A 23444-nucleotide genomic window follows, 5' to 3' on the forward strand; every position below is an offset into this window, starting at 1 on the left:
AAAAACAAAAACCTTTCAATGCCGATCATGCACATAACATGACTCTATGCTTTTACTGACATAATTGGATTAAAAACCCCAAATTATATCACTGACAAAATGAAATAATTTGACCTCGATTAAAATTTGAGCAATTGCTATCTGGGGCATCTCATTAAAAAATTATATGTTCAAACAACAATGGAGAATTTTTCACCATCATAACGCTAATAGTGAGCTGGGGTAGAAAGTGATTATTTATGGACATGAAATAACGAGCATAACTGAAGAGCAGATGTTCCACAAATAAAAGTATTTAATTAGCGCTCGTGTCAACAGCTTGGCCATAAAACTCTAAACTGAACATTGAGTGTGATGAAGAGGTGAGTTACAGCTCTGGAGTACAGTGACATCCTGACAGACCGATGATCTCCTTAAGAGGAACAATACAGCCATGTGACCTTTGCCCCTTTGTGTTCATCGATCGCTGTGGCTGGGGTCACTGTGCGGGTGTCACTTGTTCTTGCATCCTAACTACTAACTGGCTCATTATGTGCTGTTATAAAAGAAACCAGCCGTTATGTTCCTGAGGTGTTGATTGTTCTATCTTCAACACAAACATGACAGAAAGTGTGAAGTTTTTTGAATCAGGTGGAAGTAATGATGATATTTTTAGACCATGCGTGCTTTTTGTTTGTCAAAATATGTTTATTTGTGGATAATTGCATTTGTTTTGTGGAATAATTTATTACAAACTATTACTATACTATTACTACTGCTACTTCTATTACTACCACCACTACTACTGCTGCTACGACTATTGCTACTACTACTACTACTACTGCTGCTGCTGCTACTGCTACTACTACTACTACTGCTACTGCTACTGCTACTGCTACTGCTGCTACTACTACTACTACTGCAACTATTACTATACTATTACTACTGCTACTACTATTACTACCACCACTAATACTGCTGCTACTACTATTACTACTACTGCTATTGCAACTACTACTATTATTACTACTACTACTACTACTACTACTACTACTACTACTGCAACTCTTACTATACTATTACTACTGCTACTACTATTACTACCACCACTACTGCTGCTACTACAACTACTGCAACTGTAACTATTACTACCACCATTACTACTACCACCATTACTACTACTACTACTACTACTACTACTACTACTGTTGCTACTACTGCAAGTGTAACTATTACTACCACCATTACTACTACTACTACTACTACTACTACTACTACTACTACTACTACTACTACCTGTATGATCTGATGTGAGACTCTGTGATTACATACTCCCAGAATGAGATGATAATCAGATGTGTGGACCCTGAGGACATCTTAAATGACGTACAAAGAGCAGAATGATCTGAGAGACCACGAGCACCAAGAAATGACATGATTTTGCCATTTTCCTGTAATTTGCCTGATCTTTTAGCAACAGAAACCTGATCAGACTCTGAGTGCATGTGTGACCGCCGCCACTGTCCTCAATTTGCCCGGGATCCTGAATACACCTTTGTGAAAATGTGAGTCCGGTCGCTGCTGCATCCCCCCGAGTTCAGATGGAGCGTGATTGACAAGTGGCTTATAGTCCAGCCATATCAAAACAAAAATATTTCACAGGAAAACATTGTGGATTTCTGCAGAATCAATGAAAAAAACTGATTGCACCACCATGTTTTCAGCCACGGTGGCAGCAGTTGGGGACCAGATTAATATCTCTCTATATAAAAAATACAGAGATGTCGCGTTCTTCTTAACACCATAATAGAGAAGTGCAGTTTAATCAAATTATCAACTGTGTTTTATTGTGTTATTTTGACAAGTGCACTAAGTTATAAAGTGCTGACAGTTAGTTCTTCAGATGTATTGGCCTGATTCCCTAAAAAGCTGTGATTTTCCTTGCTTCCTGATAGCAGAGGGATTCGGTCATGTGAAAAAACGAGACAGTGAATCAGTTATGACAGAGTGTTATTAATAATGGAACAAAGGCTGACTGCTGCTCTGAGGTCACACGGCTCTGACACAGCCACGGCCTTCACATCTTTTACAAAAGCAAACCGCAAGTGTGGACCTTTAATTGCTTCTACGCAAATCATTTCGAAAAACACTTTACGCTCTATCTGCATTTGTTCATTTTAGTAACAGTGTTTAATTGTAAAACGACCTCTACGACGACGACGACTTTTATATAGCGCTTTTCCACCTTCAAAGCACTTTACATCAAGGAGCCACTTCCATGTTCATGTTCACATACGCGTTCATACATCAGAGTACACAGACACTCGGGGCACGGTGGGTTAAGTGTCATGATTCCTGTCGGTCCTGCCCTTTTTTTGCACTTTCTCCCCTCCCTTTTGGAGCTGGGGTGGAGATTTTGGCTTCTCCCGTGCACACCTGGAGCTAAACTGCAATCAGCTGCACCTGGGGAGGATAAGAGGAGCCAGGACCTGACACTCAGCGCCAGATCGTACGCGTATCTCTATTGGTACACCATGCACGGCTCAGTTCATGTTTTTGCGCTTTTTGACTTTAAATTGGATACTTTTGCTCCTCACCAGATCCCACTCAGCTCTCCCATCTCTGTCCATCCCGTCTCAGACCCTGCTATTCCCCGCTTTACCCTTGGACCACGGCAAACACCCCGCTCTCGAGTCACCGATAGATCTACTGTCATTTTTTGTACTTTGCGCTTCTGTAAATAAACACTGTTAAACCTTTCCCTGAGTTCTGTGTTTTTGGTCCTGTGGATCACCGGCCGTCACTGCTCAACCAATGATGTTTATGTCGAGAGCGGGATTCGAACCGCCAACCTTCGGATCAGCGGACAAAGACTCTACCAAATGAGCTATTGTTGTTATGTTATATCTTTTAATACATTTTTAAGCAACTAAATTAGTTTCGTAGATTAGGGATTTTAACTTAAACCTGTAAAAACACAAGAGTAACAGTGTTGGTATCTGGTTGCTACAGTGTATTACCATGTGAATTATTACCATTATCTGCCTCATTCATATGCAATTATCACGCACTTACCAGGGTCCTTGAAAATTCTCCATCACTCTCATGCAACATCTATACAAATATACAAATACAGTCTCACCAATGCTGTCTACTCGCTAGTATTTGTTGCTCGGGGCAAAATAAACGTGCAAAATAACACATTAAAAGCAGTTGAAAACCTGTCACCTTCACGCGCACACAATGCAGAAACCCTATGGAGAGTGTAAAAGGTTTATACAAATAGGCAAACACCCAAGTTCAGCAGAATGCAATGTCCTGACACTAGCACAATGTTAAAAGCCACTGTTCAGTACGCATATGTACAGGAGTCTACAACAGCATTTCATCACTTTGTTTTCAGACTAGCTCACGAGTCAATCTAAAAGGGAACGTATCTGTGGGTTTTCTGGGTAGGAACAGCTGCGTACCGCCGTGCCCTTGGGTTTCTCGATGTAAACCCAAACTAAATGTGAAATAACGCATAAAATCAACCCAAAGAACCAATTTGAACGGCACAGTAATCAAACTTAACAAAGCTAGATCAGAACTATAACTTATTTAAACCATCTACGATACTATTTTAGGAGCGATGGACCATTTCAAAGTAAACTGCTTTCGTCTGAAGGAAAAACATATTAGTAAGTTAAGCGAGATATTACATCAGGGCCTAGACAATTCACAACACATTAGCAATTAGCCTCATCATCAAGCTTCTAAACTATGAACATTCTGCATATTAAGAAGCTCACAGTGTTTCATTATGTATAAACGTGTAGTCAAAAATAATTAGAGGCAAGTTTTTCCCCTCATAAAACCCGAACTACACTTTCATTCACAAATGCAACTCCGTGCAATCGCTAAAAGTGTTGCGCGATTTGACAGATCACGTCTCTAAGGTTACTCTGGGACAACAAGAACCAAGTATTTTGCCGTAAGAGAGGCAGCGATTGGCATTTTCCACAACAAACTTCAAGTGTTTTCCTATCCTGCTGCAGCATTAGTAGCATCAGTTCCACCAATATTTGCCCAACAGCCACGCAGAATATGCAGCTCGGTCTTATTACCGGGAGTACACACAAAAAACACACATTCATTTCATTTCCGTCGCGCAGCTAGTCAAATACGTTTTTTTGTCGTAGAATTATTACTTTTAGAATCTAACACGAATCAACTTACTTTCTATCCCTGCCACCATTTACTTTTTAATATTGCACTTGTAATGTACTCAAACAGAAGCAGTTGTACTCTAGTAATACCCATAGCAACAACCAGTACTATGACAACTAAAGCTACCACTACTATGAAAACTACAACTATAAAAAAATATTACACTGGTCCCTCGTTTATCGTGGGGGTTACGTTCTGAAAATAACCCGCAATAGGGGAAATCCGCGAAGTAGTCAGCTTTACTTTTTACAATTATTATATATGTTTTAATGCTGTAAAACAACAAGAACCACAACTTGTACTACAACAACAGCTACTACTATTATTACTATTGTCAACTAATAAATTGTCTTCCATCTTGCCAAAATGTACAAACATAACTACAATTTGCTACTGTAAATCCTCATCGCTGACAACTGCCCAGTGGTGGAATGTAATGAAGTAAAAGTAGTGGATACTTTTTACTTTTACTTCACTATATTTGAGAGCAGGTATCTACTACTACTATGATTTGAAGTGGACTAAAAGTGGAAGTATTTTTCAAAAGTTTGACAGCTGCTGAAAAGACGGAGGTGTTTTTTTTTAACACGTTCATAGTTTGAGCAAGAAGCCAGAACAAGTTATTGATTTAACTGTTTCTGTTGAGGTGTTTTTGATAAAGATTTTGTTCTTTTGAAACTTTATTAGCTCTGAAAATCTGTGCGAAATACTTTTACTTTTTCCTCTTTAAGTCAATTTTTATACGTGCAGCTTAATACTTTTACTTAAGTCGATTTTTTCATGTGATACCTTTATTTTTACTTGAATATTTTTTGCTTTTATTTAAGTAACAACGCTGACTACTTCTTCCACCACTCCAACTGCCTATATATTGTTGAAACTGAAACACATACTGCTGTCACAATTACTAACCCAGGCTTCAAAAGTCTTACACGCTGGATTCTCACTCACAAATACTACTCAAGGGCTAAAGCCAGATAGGTTTCAGGACTTTTTCAGTTCATATTTGGAGGTTACGTGTATGTGTGACTGTACTTCAGAGATAGAGTTGTACTTGGGCATTGTTTATCTTCACTCCCAGTTGCCCAAAACCATGAATATTCATAAGAAGAGTCTGTATCACGGGGATCATGATGAAATACTCTGCAGGCCAACTTGGCATATGCGCATGTGCTTGGGTGGATTTGAAATTTCTTGAATGCTGATATATTTCTGCCCTGTAAATAATTCTGTGCCAAGAAAAAGAAAAATGGTAGAATTAGCTCCATGGTGGATATTAACATTCAGTGTACAGTATCCGGCACAAGACTTGGATTTAAATAAAAAAGTCTTTTGGCCGAGAAAGATGTTTCAGTGTGCATTATGCAAAGACCTCATGAAACTGAGCGGACCTGCACTGCAACTGGAAGGCATTCAGATTCAAGAGGTTAGGGGTTTTTGGGGTATTTTTGCAACCTCAAATCTGACTAGTAATATTTCTCCCATCATCATAAACACGCACAATGGGCTGATCCTTCAGCTCTTGACCAAAAACCTAGCGCTGCTCTTGCCCCACGGCATTGAAGCACGAGTGAAACGCAGATAAAATATAATATCGGCGTTACTTCAGTGATAAAAATGCAGAAGATGGACTCAAAACTACTGTGATGTAATTGCGCTATCTATTGAAATACAAAATTGTATAAAGAATTCATGGTTTATTAATAATGTTTTGTGTTTGATCAATATCTCAAAAATGATGGTCTATACTTCTCTCTTTCAAACCCCAGTATAACACATGTGCGGTACTGTCTGAGCCTCATATTGCTGCCCATATTGCAGAAGTATACATAATACATTGCATGCAGTTGCCTCGCAGTATTTCTCTGGAATATTACACTCATGGGCCGAACACAGAGGCGGTGCTGATACAGCAGGCCTCTAATACTGAGGGGGTATTTGGAGAAGTGATTGTGAAATAGGCTTTACTCCATCCATGGCTACGCATGTCAAGTGTAGACATATTAGGTGGATTTCCACACCAGTCTGAGAGAAGTAAATGACCAAGTGAACATGTCTAGCCTCTAGTTTCTGTATCCTTTTATCACCGCTCCAGGCAGCATCCTATTACACTGGAGCATTCAATTTCCCCAAAAGGAAGGAATGTGACTGAAAGAGCCATTTGCAACAGAGTGTGCTAAAGCAAGCAGAAAAGTAAGTCAAATTCGCTTTTCATTTTTCCTCAGAGATCTGTCAAACATTAAATTAAACAGCCTCTGCACACACACATTACTTTTCATATTCCAGGCATTTTTCTGGGTTTCAATCAAAAGAAAATGTTTAAGGGCCCCACATTACGCCATTTTCTGATCTATGTTATAATGTTGTTTCCTCATCGCAAATGCACCTGGAGTTGTGTTTTCTTGTGTTTATTCACACGTTTAAACTGCATACACCTTCATAAGAATCATTTGGATAATTTCAGCCCTGGAATTACCAATCTCAACTGAATAAAATGAAAAGGATAGATGTAAACCTGAAAACTACCACTTGATGACATCACAAGGTAGAACAGAGCATTTTGAGCTTTGGAGATGTAGACAGACTAATAATACAGGATTACTGGAACATGTATGAATGAAACAAAACACAACTCCAGGTATGTTTTTGAAGACATAACAACATTATATTTAAGCTCGACAGGAGTCAATTCTGTGTAATATAGAACCTTTAATGTGAATTTGTCTTGCCACAAATCTAGCCACAAACAGATAGTGAACATATTGTGTTTGTCGTACACTTGGGTTAGTTCTTTGGGCAGGAAAATGAACTACAAAAAGACGGGTTCAGCAGTGGTTATCTGGATGCTGTTTTTGCAATCATAACATTTCAGCTCCAGTCCAGATGTGAAAATAACCATATGGTATATACTCAAGTAACATCATGTTCAAGAAAGAAGGGAAATGAGAAAACATATGATTTTCTTTTTTTCTTTCTCGTCAGAACTCTCTCCATCTTTAAAGTACAGCGCAGTTTGTAGCTATAGGGTACTTAAGGTGATTAGTCATCTCAGAGAAGATGGCTATGATGTCACACAACTTACTGTTACTCAGACTTTACTACTTTTGATATCATCCGATTGCTTTCTTCAATGTACTGAGGTAAGGTCATTTAACAACGCTATAAATCTCTACCTGTAAACTAATGCCAGGAACACTGTACCTATTAAGTACTGTGCTCTGGTCATGTATTTACACAACCTAGTACCAGATAGAAAACTGCATAGGTAAACAAATAACAAAGAAATACAGGCAGGATTGATAGGAAATGATGAGTGGTGGAAAGTTCTGAACTCAGAAAGACATTTTAGGTATCTGTGCTGTAATAAGTAAAATTTTAAAGTGGATATTTCATTCGTAGCTTGAGTAAACAAAAATATACAAATAAAAAAAGCTAAAAAATTCAATATAATTGTTTCTACTGAACAAAAAAATGCACAAAATCACATTTAAAGCCTTATAAGACCTCAAAATCCATGCAAATACTATATACTTTTACCTTTCCTGTGATACTTTTTTTTTACTTTTACTTGAGTATTTCTTTTGCTGCAGTATCTGTGCTTTTACTTAACTAACAAAACTGATTCCTTCCTTCCACCTCTGGAAATTATGTCTTCTATTGTTGCTTTATTTAATTAAGGGTTAGATTATTATTAGCACAATGGAAATCCTACACATACGACTTTTTCAGGGATCACCACCATATACCAGTTTAAACCTTGCCTTTCAAACGTCTTCAATTCAAGTTGATCACTCTGTACCATAATGTGTACTGGTGCTGGCATTAGCTCTGGGGTTTCAGTACTGTAAGCCAAGCTGTGTGCCTGGGAGCTGCGCTGGACATATTAGTAGCTTAGCTCCTCTTAGCCTCACTGACAGAGTGACAGAGACATTGCTAATCCAGCACTGACAAGTTGCCATTCTGCCTGCTCCCTTCTTTCCTCCTCCATCTTTCCTCGAACAGAATTACAGTTCACCTCCAAGTCCTATTCTGCTGCAGTTCAGAACATATGGTAAGGTGATGATGAGTGAGTACACACAAATCAGCAGAACCGTACATCGCATTGTTTCTGATGTCTTATGCACAATGGAACTCACTACGCCTGTCACGATAACACATTTTGATGTTCGATATACTGCTGAAGTAAATATAGACGATAAACAATAATATTGAAACTCATTTATACCACAGACACAATAACCACGGCTTAAATATTATCATATAGCCAAAAAATACCCCAAAAATACCGAGTAGCGCAACAAAACCATACACACGATAAATACTGACCTCAAAAATATATTGTTCCAGCTTTCATACATAAAACAATAAGCGGATATAGTAACAGGCCTAGTATTCACAACAAGCCCTCTAAAAGAACTCACTGAACTTGAGGTATTGGTAAAGTTACAACGCCAAGATTCCCTGCCCCTTGCTGAATAGAAGACAGACAGTGAACAATGCTCCCTTGCCAAGTAATTAAACTGTCTACTTTATAATTTCAAAGAATATCATGAGTATACATTAATTAAATAAATAAATTCAGCTGTATTCCAAGAGATCAGCACCAGTATATAAGATTCTGTCCATTCTAAATATTCATAAAAGCAGAAAAAAGCTACCAGTGTAAGTTTATGTGGGCTTCGCCATTGCCATTTAGGTTGTATTATTCTGTATGAGGCGATTTTGACAGCGAATGAGTTATATTCGGACTACAGAGCATTTTTAAAGACATCTAGAGAGTTGGTGATGAACATAGAGCATTTTACACCAATCAACATTACTTTATATCATAGTTTTGAGGTGAAACTTTTCCCGAATTCGCCATTGAAAAGAATGGGATTCTTGAAAAGAATGGGAAAGCAAAGGTCAATAATGAAAAATAAAAGATCATCGTGGGGATAAATTAATGAATGAATGAGACAGAAGCAAAACAATCTAGTAAATGACAACTTAGCACTCCTCATGAATACACTATCGGCTGCAGGGAGCTGTGAAAGCACTTGCCTAGTGTCACATGACTCAGCCAGGGTCAGGGAGTGTGTGCGGTATTAGCAATCGCTGAGTAAAAATGGGGGGAGGGGGATGGAAATGCTGAATAAGATACTGGAGAAGCCTCATCTTCACAGTAATGACTTTTCTTCAATATGTAAATATGGCACAGAATGACACCGAGGGAATTGGCAACTTCATTTAAAGCTACATCGCCCGAAACTACTCAACTTACTTGTTAGATCTGATCAAATCTGTTACAGTGCTGCGGTTTATATTCCAGCTATAAAAGTTTAGAACAGAATAACTGGCCACATTTCAGAGACTGGTGTCGTTTGTTGTGTTTTATAGGTGTATTTTACCGATGCAAAATCATTGGACTGGGTGTAGTGTTAGTAGCTCAGTTAGTAGACTTTACTGTCTGGGTAGTACATTGATTTTTAAACATGTGGGCGGGTGTTTATCACATTGTCTGCACTAAAAACTGTATACACTCACATCATAAGGACCTGCCTGCCTTATGAGGACTAAAATTAGGTTCACATGACGTAAATCCTTTTATATTACATCAGCAGCATGATTTAAACTTCAGATATGGCTTAAAATATTCAAGGGTTGGGTTTAGGTTAAAGTTAGGGAGCTAGTAACTATGGTTAAGTGTCTCCCAGAATCATGTGAGTGCATAGTGAGTGTTTGAGAGTCCACTGCATGGGTAGAAAAGCACTATTTAAAAGTGACCCTCAGCATTCACTGTTAGTTGTCTATTGCCTCTAATGATAATATTGCCTTGTGTTGAATTTCCGCAGCATGTTTAAACGACAAAACCCTTTCTCCTATATACCACCCGTTCTCACAGTGACTTGGTGCCCCCTGAGAGATCCTGCCGCAGCCATCGGACCATTAACATGTATGCTGCTGACATGCACTGTTCAGTATACAGGGGATTCTGCAGTGTTCCACATCACTAAATGCCAAACTGGCACTCACAGAGGGGCAGGTGCATGTGGTTAAGACTCTGACAATATGGCTCTAGATCCCTTGTATATGAAGACATTGCAACACTGTAAAAATCTGCTCAAAGATAACAGGTGTGCAGATGCCCAACCTCAACTCTTTATGGAGAAGACAGGTGCTCCAGAAGCCCCAATCTCAGATTACATTTTAATAGAGAGATTCTCCCTGATGCCCTCTGGGTGGCGCTACCTTCCCCCAGCAGGAAAACAAACTGATTTGCTAATTCCTTTATTCCCTCTGCCATTCGGCTTCTAAACACAGAGGTGTAATAAGGCATAGCCAAGTGTTTACATAATTTTATGTTTTAATTTTGTTGTTTACACCTTATTTGCACTTACGCTCAGCTCTGCTGTCCATATTGTTCAAGCACCTGACCAGTGTGAAGTGCTGTGTGTGTGATCTTTTATGTTGCAATCTGTCACTCCAAACACAATTGCCCCTTGGGGATAAATAAGGGTTTTTAGACCTAAACCTAATTAAATGTCTCAGTCATTGTTCTAAAGATGATAGTCCTGTCCTGCAATGTTATGACTTAACTTAAAATCCAACTGGAGATCTTATGAATGTACTACCTGTTAGACCACAGCTTTTATATTTCAACAATCATCAGATTTGTTTTTTTAAATGCTATAAAAATGTCAATACCTTAATCATCACCACATTTGGAGTAACCAGATGCCTTACATGTACTTAGTTGAATATTCATGAACCTAAATATATACTGGGTCATTTTCCTATTTTTTCCGAGCCCTAATGCCCCTCAGCCGTAATTAATATGTGCCTGTCAGCGCCACCCAGCTCACATTGGACAGTGGATTTGTATACGCCCACATCATATATAGGGAATATAAGAATGCATGTACAAATACAAGTAGAGCTCGGTGTGTACAGTGTAACCTCAAGTGTGTCTCACTAAACAGCAGTGAGCCCGCCGACCATCACCACCTACCCCATCCTCTATAAATAGGCTCCACCAATGCTGCACCTTTTCTTTTTCTCCCACACACGGTTTAATTAAATAGTGGGGAAGAGGAACACTATGCAAGTATAAACTATCGGGGTCACACATTCTTACGACCGCCTGCCGTACACATGTAGACACACACGCTTACACATATGTACACTCACACACATACACATGTCTGTCTGTCTTTCCATCTCCAGCAGAAAATACATAATATGAGTCTGCAGATGGGTGCGTTAAAGGAGAAGTAAGTCGTAAATCAAGTCAATATGTTCAACTTAACTAGTATTTTTAATTTGGCATCTAATGAAGCTTGGGACTGGAACAAAAAAAAAACAAAAAACGGCATGTTCAAAGGAAGAAGCAACAACATAGGCTACATATTTTGCTGAAGATGCAGGTTTTTCGCTACAAAATCGGAAATGCCATTAAGATTGCAATATTCTTTTATTTGCCGCTTTATAGCCAAATTTGAACCACTAGCCCTTTTGTACCCCAAAGGGACAGTAAAGGAACAGTTGTGTTCATTTGAAGATGGTGAGACTTACTTATCCTTTAATTCAAGTCATATTTGAAGATGTTATTGGAGCATCGTACAAAACAGCCACTCAACCACATGCCATGCAAACACGTACAGATATTTAACCACATACCTCGACAAATGGGGGCGGGGAAGTCCCACACCGCAGTGTTGCCAGCGTTTGTGATACACGTTAGCGTAGCGTGGCCGTCCAAAACGTAACCAGGAACGCAGCTGTAGTGTACACGATCACCCACTGCAAACTTCCCACCACCGCTCAGCACGGCTTTGGGTGGAACTCCAGGGTTACCACACGAAGAGCTCTGAAGTTCTGCAAGAAAGAAAACAGTATAATGGTGAGGTTGTATCTTAAATTAGCTTAATTTAGACTTTGGAGGTAGATGTCATCCAATAAATGAATAGGCTTTGTTCTTCTTCAGCATTCAAAGAGACTGTGTAGGTACAAAAATATTGGCCTTACTTTGTGGCTGCAACACATTTTTAAGTGCGATATATTGCTGAAGTAGATATAGACAACAAACGATAATATTGAAACTAAACCATACAAAACTGTTACAAACATATGAAATGCAGTACAGAAATAACAGAATGCAGCACTTAAGTAGTTAGTTTGTATCTACAGTGAGTCATAGAAGTTCATAATTCAAACTTCGACGTCATAAATCTCATTGTAGTAGCTAAAAATAACCATATATTTCCCACTAGTATAAATGGTAATATTTTTATACAGCACTTTTCCACCTTCAAGGCACTCAAAACGCTTTACATCAAGGAATCACTCACCCATTTGTACACCGGTGTAACACTGGGGGTGAAGTGCCTTGCCCAGGGACACTATGACAGCATTGACCCATGGATCTGAACTAATGATGTTTATGTCGGGAGCAGGATTAGAACCACTGATCTTTGGATTGATGGACAAAAACTCTACCAACTGAACTAATGACGCCCCAAAAGCAACAGAGAAAAAGCCTACGCAAACCTATTACCAAAAGCTTTTAGTTATACAGTTTCTACAGCGTGTTTGGAGAAGTCTTTTAGGACAAATGCTAGAATAGAACTTGATTTATTTGTTCCAAGATGTTGAGATGTTCAAATAAAAAAGCACCAAATGTGTTATCATTGGAGATCCCTTTGCCTCCTTGGTGCAATAAGCAATGTCCAAAACATACCCAAGAATTGAGCCACTGTTGCTACCCAAGAAAAATAACCAAGTTCCACATCAGTGAACTTTTTTCCCCCTTTTTTTATTTCCTCTAAAAATATCAACCACTGTTCTGGATCAAATTCACATCATCTATCAAATAACATGGCACTTTAAAATATTCTATTATTCCATTATTTCCTCACTGAAATAAATTAGCTTGCCCAAGTTATAATTTATTAGATCTTGGCGGTATTTAAACCATGTCGTAAATTTTGCAGAAGGAAGCAGAACCACATAGGAATCCGTGCATCTCACAAGTGCGGGAGTCAATAGAAATCTAAAACCGGCAAACAGAGCAGAGACAATCCAAGTGTTTTATAGTTAATGAGATTATCCCCCCTGGACACGTCTGCCATTCTGCGGGACTTATGGACAAGTGTTGCATGTTAACATCTGGGTCCACAAAACACAACCCTATCCCCACACAGACCCGCACACACCCGCACACAACATCCACACCAGCAGACAGGCCTGAAAGGAAGGCTATAACAGGCCATAAACCAGGGAGTAGATGGGTGAACAGGGACCAACTGCAGTCTTATTGTTTGAACTTGATTGATATGAGGAGCAAGCTGCTTGGACAGATAGAGAGTCAGGGAGAGGTGGGAGAACACATGGAGGGAGGTCTGGGTTGGGGAGTGGACAGGAAGCCAGGTGGTGCTATAGTTTCTAGATTTTGTAATATGAATTAGATACGTGATGAAGATAAAAAGGAATAGTGTCAATCTTCTATACATGGGTTTCAAAAAGGATCACAAAATATTATATCTTTTGATTGGTAAAAAGTCCTCAAAATGTACATTTTTGCATGTACAATTTTTACCATCTGTGACAAAAGATTTGCTACAGTGTAACCTCAAGTGTGTCTCACTTGATTTGCTACCCTCGTGGGTACATCCGGTAGCTATTGCATTGTTTTTCTGATGCCCTGTAAACATACTGAGGCACTTTACTTACCTCTTGCACTCTAAATAATACTGACCCCTTGCACTTTAAGCAACTGCTGCAATTTTACTTCTGTTTTACTATTTTATTGTTGCTATATTACTTGTTTTATTAGTCTGTTGAACACTGAATAATCTGTACTTTTGAATTCTTGCACCGATTTGTATTGTATTGTTTTTACATTGTACGTGTTAATTGTTGTTTTAATTTCTGTTTAATTGTTGTGTTAATTGTTGTTTTAGGACTACAGATGGAAAGTAGCATTATGCTAAATCTGGTGCAGCCATCTTTTTAATGTAACTGCACATTGTCCTTTTAATAAATAAATAAATAAGTAAATAAATTATGATCGTAGGGAAAATCTTAGCTCTTAGAGTCGTAGCTAAAAATTGTGGGTCTTTGGACAAACTTAGAACTGTTGTATGACTAAAGATGAGCTCCATTTCAGCTTCATTTTAGCTCCATTTAATTTAATAACAATAATAATCCTATTGTGCCGCTTTGGTTAGTTAATAAAGTTAGTCGCCAGTACAATCAGAACTTCTCCTCTGCACGGAGCCACAGAACGAGAGACGGGGACAGTGGCGCTGGATCAGGTCCACACTTTGATTGACAGCTCGGGGTTGTGACAGAGCAGAGCAGAGGAATAGGCATGTCTTGCATGTTTGGAGCCGCTCTCTTGGCAGCAGCGATCAGAGGAGCTTTGTATTTATTCAGAAATAGGAAGACGAAACGAGAGTGACTATCATATCATTCTTTTAGACTTGCAAATTTCATTGACTTCTCGAAAAAGATGATTTTGTTTTCCAATTACAGAACGATTCCATATTTACGTAACAGTCGGTCCTCGGCTAACCTGTACCATTATGGAGATGTTACCACACGGAGCTGGAGCCGGAGATTCGCTCAGACAAACTTTCGTGTCTGTCTGTTGCCATATAATTTAAATTCTTTTCATTGTGTAGTGTGACATCCAACAATCTTATAAGATGAAGAAAAAAATGGTGCAGTGGACACCAGGCTGTACATGGCCGAGTGTACATGCTCTTGGTGCACATCAGTAATGTCTTGGGTTAAATTCAAGGATCCTTTGGGGTCTTCCTGTGTGGATACTGCATGTTCTGCCTGGTTAGGTTTGTCTAATGTAAAATATGCACAATACTCTGAGAATAAACCTACAGCTGAAGATCTGATGAAGGGTGCCCTGGTGACGTCAACAAACTAACCCTAAACAATGCCTTACTTGTAACTAAATCAGGGCTAACACAAGATTATACAGAAGCCATAAGAATATGAATAGAAATGACTTGAAATGAGAACAGCGTATGACAAATGAAGTTTCCGTCCTACAGTGTGAAAATCCCACCTTTAGCTTAAGTTCACTGTGCTCCCAAATCTCAAATGAAAGACCCAGATGACTTCCTTCTTACAAATGTCACAGGGAACTTTTGAAAATGGTTCACAAACTTTGGAATTATGTTTGAAATTAAAAGCTAAAGTGCACTCCCAAAGGCAATCTTTTCACTTCTAATGGCATGACTGTGCAATGATTATTCAGCACGCAGCCTGCAGTAAAGAAGATTTGATGTTGGCAAATGAAGCGACTGGATGACTCTAATATTGGTAAGTCTGATTGATCCATTTATTTAGACAATGACTATTACACCTTTTCCATTACTGAAGCGTAACTACTTTCAGTTAACTGTATTTGTCTGTATCCATAGCTCCGGGACAAGGAGGACAAAGAGGAAATTATGGCCATTTCTGTGATTATAGAGAAAAAAAATCCAATTCGCATAGTGTCTATGAACTGTATGGTAAGTGACTTGCAAGTGACATTTACTTGCCACGTTAGGGTAAAGGGCACAGACATGTGAATTAGGTTCTCAAGCATATAAGTTATTTTTCTACTGGAACTCTACAATTGGACGTGCAAATGTATTATTCTTTTTCTCATTGAAAAACATTGGTTTCTTCGCCTTTAGTCCATAAGGGTTTTAAGTGATGGTAAATTGCATCTGTAAATAAAGTATAATGCAACGTAAGGGACTCTAAACTGACCCTAGTGGTTATAAGGTTTGGCTCCAGTGTGCTGAGTTCATTACAGTACAACCACTACCTGGACAAAAAAAAGTCCCCACCAAAAAAAAAAAAAAAGGGTCACACACACAAATATTTCGTTGGACGCCTTTAGCTGTGATTACGGCACACATTCCCTGTGGCATTGTATCGTTCTGATTCATTTCCATCCAGTTTTGCATAAATTTTTCACCAAGATGTTGCGTTGATGATGTTAGAGTCTGACTGCTGCACAAAGCCTTCTCCAGCACATCCCAAAGATTTTCAATGGAGTTAAGGTCTGGACTCTGTGGTGGACAATCCATGTGTGAAAATGATGTCTCATGCTCCTGAACCACTCTTTCACTATTTGAGCCGGATAAATCCTGGCATTGTCATCGTGAAATACGCCCGTGCCATCAGGGAAGAAAAAATCCATTGATGGAATAACCTGGTCATTCAGTATATTCAGGTGTCAGCTGACCTCATTCTTTGAGCACAGACTGTTGCTGAACCTAGACCTGACCAACTGGAGGAGGCTCGTACCTATTTGCTTAGTTAAATGCAGGTGGTGACTTTTTTTTTTTTTTTGACTAGGCAGTGTATTTTTGCTATGACTACAAAGCCAGAAAAGGAGGCGAATGTCAGTTATGTTCTTATGTTGCGTTTCAACACCAGAATGCCCTTCCCATTGGATGTGGCTGCATGGTCCACTGATGTATAAGCTGAACCCACTCACTGTGCGGGGCAGATAGGGCACTGAACTGCAAACACCCATACCCTTAAAGCGACCACACAGACCTGCCAAAATCAATAGGTCCTCAGGTCACCACACTGGACCAAGCTGCCGTCCAATCAGAAAGCAGCAAGGAGGGTTGTCATGGTGATGGATGACCCCAAGTGTAAGCGTGCATCCGCGTGTGCCTGCGTGTGTGTTAAAAAGTATGTCCGATGGTTCCAGTCCGTGTGCGCCTGGCTGTAGCTGTGTGGAGATAAGAGGAGCAGGATTGGAGGGGTCTATCAGGGTCTTTAGCAGAACGATTTTCTCCCCTCATTCAAAGCCTGCACAGGTCCCACAGCTTTCCAAGCCATTGACACTAGCAGAAAAAAAAAAAAAAGTGTTCACAACCTGACCCAAAACTGTGTTCCTAGTAACCAAAACTCGCCCAAAATATTGTAGAATGAACTAAGCTGAGATAAGATTGAAAAAAAAGTGTGACTAATTCGATCCAAATTTTCCATTTTCTAAAACGGGATTGCTTCATTTTCAAGCAACTGTTATATTTCAAATGGAACACTTTTTTCTATATCCAATTGCTGTTGTTCATGGCAATAAAATGTTGGTATAATTGCTGCCAGTCAAAACTGATAAGACGACATAGAACAGAACAGTTGGCTGGAGTAAATTCAAAAGTCAGATTACACCTTAGAATTTTTGGCTACACTGAAGCACAAAGAAAGACTTCAGTCATAGAAACCAAAAAACATCAATAGTTTATTAAGAATGATTCAGGAGGAGTATTTGAGGGCTTATTGTATTAATTAATAGTAGTAGTTAATAAACATGATCTTAAGAGACTTTAGTAAACAATTTTTTCACTATGAAGTACATTATTCTTCATGCAGTGCTACAGACTTCCATTACTCGCTTTACTTTACTCTACCGGCGTGTCATTCAGTTCTATGGGGTATCTTTTAAAATGCAATGACTTTTAATGGGTGGAATATGCATACGTCTTCAGCTCCATCTTTTCTTTTTTTTCATATTTTATCCTCCGCTTTCTTCTATCTCTTCTACTGTAATTCTTTCTCATATGCTTTAAACTTTGATTACTTGATTACTATACCCTGCCGTTGTTCTATACCCCATCTAGCTTATATACAGCCCCTTCTGTCCATTCTTTTTATCCCCTCTTCCTTGCACTCTCAGCTTTATGGTGAACATCACACAATTTCATTACACAAGTTTATTCAGTAGCCCGCGGCAACACCATACTACTTTCTATGGTTTATAGCAGCGAGCGCCGGTCTTATTTATTCTCTCTTCCTTCCCTTCTTTCCTTTTTCTCTATCTATCCATCTTTCCTGCCCCATCCCGCTATCGCTTCCTCACTCCCAAGTTTACCATAACCATGATTTGGGTCTCAGTTGCTTCATTACAAGCTACTGCCTTTATGGTCCATCTGTAGTACTATCTGCATTTGTCACCCTCACTCGCATACAGTTGGGGAATGTATTCTGGTTTTCTTTATACAGCGGGCTAACAGAGACACTATATTTCTTGTTTTATTCCTCTAAAGATAAGAAATTAGAGCATGTTACACGTTAGAAGTGTGTGATAAGAGAAGTCATAGTAAAGAGGAAAGTAATGTGCAGTTCAGATTTAGTGAAAGATGAAAACGGAGAGACAGAAATAAGGACAGAAACGATCCAGGGGAAAAGGATACAGGTGGGAGTTTTTAAGTTAAGTTTTTAAAAGGGAGCTTAGATACAAAATGTTGTGTCTATTAACAATTGCACGCATTTAGAGGGGAGAGTTGAAGCAGAATGTAATTGAGCAGTGTAGTTCGACTGACAGAGCAAACTTATGGACATCGTTTACATAGATGAAAAGTATTCTTGCTCTCTAAATATAGCAAAAGAAAAATGTAATTCTATCAACTGGACAAAAGGTTTAGTCAGATTTTGGTAGACACTGCCTTATATCTATCTAAAGGAAGGAACTAACAACACTGAAACTAACATACCCATTTGTTTACAGTTTCTTCTTGTTAACTAAGTGTGAACTGTGCCTGAGTTTTATTTCTCACCCTATTAGCATACTGGTATCACTTTTGTTTTCCTTGTTTTGATTTAAGTCTGAGGATGGAGTTATAAATAGGAGATAAATGATGTCAAAGCTCCTCATTCCTGTTCAAAGATAGATTGTACTCCTAAATAAAAAGTCTCTTTAACTCTCAAACCATTTCTTTTCTTTTGGCTAAGACTTGTACCTCACTATCTTCAATCTTCATAGGGGCTTTGAGATGCAGATGTACAGCTGATTGGGGTCCTGAGCTGTTCTTACGACTGTGTTGGTACATTCTCTAATTGAGTGGCTTTTGTCCACTTGAAAGAAATGAATTTTTCTCTTGCTAGGAATCATATCTGGATTACAAAGACATCTTATTCTCTGGACCTAGAGTGCCTTTTAAAATGTATGTAATGTGGAAAAGATGTAGCCTTCAAGAAGCAGAGAGCACTAAAATTATAATAATATGTGACAGTAACGCTGTTGTATAAAATGCTAAATATTACAAAAAGACTGATATCGGGTCTTGGATTGGTCAATGTCAAATACTTGAAAGTGCACTTCAGATCACAGTAAAAAATGCATGTTATTGAGATATTTTTGAGCAAAAAAATTGCTGTTGAATATAAGCAAGATACGTTTAATGCTATACTTTTGAACATTCCAGGAAAATAATTAACTACATGGCAACAAACAGATAGCAAATACTCACCAGAAAAGTTAAATAGTGCCCCTTTAAAGATAGCGCTCCAAAATAACTTGCAAAATCATTACAACAGGTACGTCTTGCTCTTGTATCGCTGCCTCCATTTTGCATTTTATACCCGCAAAGAAAACTTTCCTTCAGTACATTGTTCCAAGTCAAACTGGATTGATGTTATACAGAACAGTGTAAAAACAAGCACATCTTACACCGCAGCTGTTCAAGACAAGCATGTATATGACTTTCCATTATGCGAAGCAAGAAAGCCATTGGAGGAAATGCACCCAAAAGACTTCTGTAATAAAAAGTTTGAGTTTTACAGCAGCCCTAACAGATGATTCTTCAGGTCTGTAAGCAGCAGATATGTGTTTGTGCCACTCCGACTTGTAAAACCATCGACTAGCTGTCAACTTTCAAACCTGCACCTGTCACCACGATTTATGTTACTGTTCGAACAACACGTTTTAAAGACTTAAGGATCCTGCGATGTGAAACATTCTGAGTCCAATAAAACATTTAAGGCACTTATAGTATATCACCTTTGGATAGATGGATGGAAAACAGTGCCAGCGGAAAGAAGATAGTACAGAATATATGTATTTTTGCAGAGAACAAAAATATTACTATACCATATATACTGAACTAAGGGGATTAAAATACCTAACCTGGATAAGGGCTATAGGTGGAAACACAAATAGTTTTTCTGACAATCAATAAACAAGAACAAGAGTCGGTAAATGTGAATAGGGGTTATTGACAGGGGAGCAAAAAGTTCAGCAAAAGTTTAGTAAACATTATGAAGCCGTTTTAATACAGTACGATGGTGGAAAAATACAGCAGCAGTCGACTGTACCACATCCATGTTTTTTGTCAAATTGACGGAGTTTTTTTTTTTTTTACCCCCAAAATAATTCCTTCATTGTTAGAAAAGTTGCTGCTGAGCTGTCATGCAAACTGTCACTCTATCTCGGTCCCTGGCAATTTTCTTAAACTCCATGCCAGCAATCACAAAACCGGATAAAGTGGAATTATTACCCATGGATATATTTTATAATGAAAGAAGATTAATGCCAACATGAGGTGATTTGAATTCTAGACACTTTTTGTTGAATATTTTAAGTGCAACGGATTATGCAAAACTATAATGTGTATTTAATGGTCTTTAATAGGAATACAATCTTTAAATGGTCAGTTGCCTTAGGAGATATTGTTTTCAATTCAGTATATTCACCTTATTCTGGAAGTTGCCGTGGGCGCCGCCATCATTATTCGGGTTGTATTATTTTGGATGGGGGCGCCGATCTTGGCAGGAAATAAGTTCTAGTATACAGACTGCTAAGCTGTTTTAAAGCCTCCCACAGAACCAGGGCAGTGTTGACTTGTTGGTCACATGAACACAGAAGATTTCACACAAATCAACCTATTTTATATCATATTTTAGTGGCAAAACGTCTCAAATTCTCCGTTTAAATGAATGGGATTCCCGCTTAACATGAAGTGTGGTTTAATAACATTTAGAGGCAAGAGGGTGGAATAAGGTCAATAGGTTACACTGCCAGATGAGCCATAACATTCTGACCATTAAGAGGCCAAGTGTACACGCACCAATAATGCGTCTTCATTATAAAGTATATAGATTGTGGGGGAGCATTTTGCCAAGTGTTTTGTGTACTGTGTGTATTATTGTGTGTGTGCATGGGTGTGCACTGTGCGTGTACTTTTACTTTTTTTAATTTTAACATCCAGCTTGACAAATGGGCATATGTATTCGGGTAGATTGAATAAGGCCAAATTATGAAGCTACAACGCCTGTAATACCCAAAAGCGCATAGTTTTCAGTTTTGCAGTTATTAAATGCAATCCAAGGAAAGAACACGATATGGGAGAAACGATATTACACAAATGGTCATGAAGTTATTATGTACAATGAAATGAGTGTAGTTTTAAGTCTCTAAGCCTCCTTCTTCTTATTCCCCAGCAGAAAACAATTTTACATGAACTCCCTTTGGAGAGTGGATCCCTGTGGAGAAAAGACGCTGAAGAATCTCCTGCTCCACAACTACTCATTTAACACCAGTTTGTTTGCCTGACCCTGTCTAATGAGCTACCATAGATTCATAATAGCTCCTGAGCGTCTCCGGCACAGGCAAATGCAGAACATCTCTAGTAATTAAGGGCAAATAAAGGGGTTTCATGGTAAAAAGCATGTAGTATTGGGTGAATAATTGCAGAAAATAGGGCATCTATTGGGGAGACGTTTATTTATTTATTTTTGATTTTTGTTCCACATGTTTGAGCAAAAAGTGTCTTGCACCAGTACTGTCTGCATGTATTTGTAAAGTGTTTTCTTGTCCGAGATTTAGGAAGTTAGCATGCTAGTTGTTGTTAGGATTACCAACAGCAAAACTCCGCTCTGGCCTCTGAAAGTTGTGAAAAGTGCTCATGAACTCATTGCTGTGACTAATTAGGATGCTTGCGGAGTAACTTTGGACCACGGCAAATCGTTTAAAATGGACTAGTGATCCGAAGGTTGACAGTGCGATTCCAGCTCCCACAGATTTATTTATTTATTATTTATCTTTATTTATACAGGGGGACCCAATGAGAGCACTTGGGCTCTCTTTTTCATGGGTGCCCTGTTTAAAATACAACACAAACCGAAAAAACAATCAAAACAAATAAGGCCATAAAAAACATCAATAACAAGTGCAGGTGTGTGTATAAAAGTTTGTTATCAGATTATTAAAGTGCAATTGTGTCACCAACGTGTCCAGTTTTGCTTTTCCTTGGAGCATATTCCATTTTTATGACGCAAAACAGCAGGTGAGGTATTCTGGCAGTTTTTGAAGTAATCCCTTATAGATAAACTTAATGCAGTGCTGTTCTCTTCTAACAGACAGTAATGACCAACCCACTTTTTCATAGAGCGTACAGTGATGAGTTACAAATCCATCACCTGTAATAAAACGAAGGGCGGAGTGAAATAGTGGATCCAATGGTTTCAAAGCAGAGGCTGAAGTCTGCATATACACCACATCCCCACAATCCAATACAGATAGGAAGGTTGCTTGCACTATTTCTTTTCTGTAACTCATTGAGATACAATATTTGTTTCTGTAATAAAATGATAATTTAGATTTTAAACTATTACATAATTCTGAGATATGTTTTTTAAAGGACAAGTTTTCATGAAGCCAAAATCCAAGATATTTATAAGTGTCGACTCTTTCAATGAATGCTGAACGTCCTGGGGCAGGACACTAAACCAACCTTACCCCCTGTGTGTGGATGGAGTGGTTCCTTGATGTAAAACGCTTTGAGTGCCTTGAAAGTGAAAAGTACTATATCAAAATGTGACTACTTTGGTCATTTAGTTCTGTTTTACTATAGATTTGCACTAAGCAGGATTGCTGAATTTTTTAACCAAAACTCCTCTAACCATTCTGCCATTTGACATTTGAAAGCCAGAAGACATTTGATATTCTATAGGTTGAAAATAATTTTATGTATTGGAACAAATTCTCATAAATGAACAATGTAACCTTTGAAAATGTCATTCACTGTAAACTGTACATTTGATTCTTGAATAGTTGTCACTCTGGATAATAGTGCGCGACATGCATGCTAACAGCTCCTCCCTTTAGACTCCACAAATTGGTAGCTGCTTTGTGCTAGTCTAATTAAGTCATTATCATTCATTACCAGCACATTAACGCAGAGAAACAGACTAAGTGGCAGAAGACAGCATGATTTGGGTCAAGGTGAGACCAAACACAAGATGAAGGTGCTACTAATGATGGCGCCCCCTAGTGCAGATCAAACAGTGCAGGACATGGTGGGGACTTCTGAGAAGGCTGTAATTACCACTGGTCGATTTGATGATAGGTGAAAAGGAGTAGAGGGTTCATCTGATGTCTGCAGGGTCTCTCAATAGCTTTTATGAACTGAGGATCCTTATGGAATTTGCAATTGGCAAACAGGTTACCAAGTAGGGCAGTGTTATGT

At 38.7% G+C, this 23444-nt stretch overlaps 1 protein-coding gene across 1 annotated transcript in view; it reads right to left on the reverse strand.

Moving 5' to 3' along the window:
• The window catches only part of LOC117379073 (CUB and sushi domain-containing protein 3-like), a 319068-nt gene that overhangs the window by 201386 nt on the left and 94238 nt on the right, over positions 1 to 23444 (reverse strand). Inside the window, exon 4 of the mRNA XM_055225479.1 lies at positions 11848 to 12045. Coding sequence (XP_055081454.1) covers positions 11848 to 12045 — 198 coding nt within the window. The remainder of the gene's footprint in view (positions 1 to 11847; positions 12046 to 23444) is intronic.

The sequence above is a fragment of the Periophthalmus magnuspinnatus genome, chromosome 11 (assembly GCF_009829125.3).
Source record: "Periophthalmus magnuspinnatus isolate fPerMag1 chromosome 11, fPerMag1.2.pri, whole genome shotgun sequence".
NCBI lineage: Eukaryota > Metazoa > Chordata > Actinopteri > Gobiiformes > Gobiidae > Periophthalmus > Periophthalmus magnuspinnatus.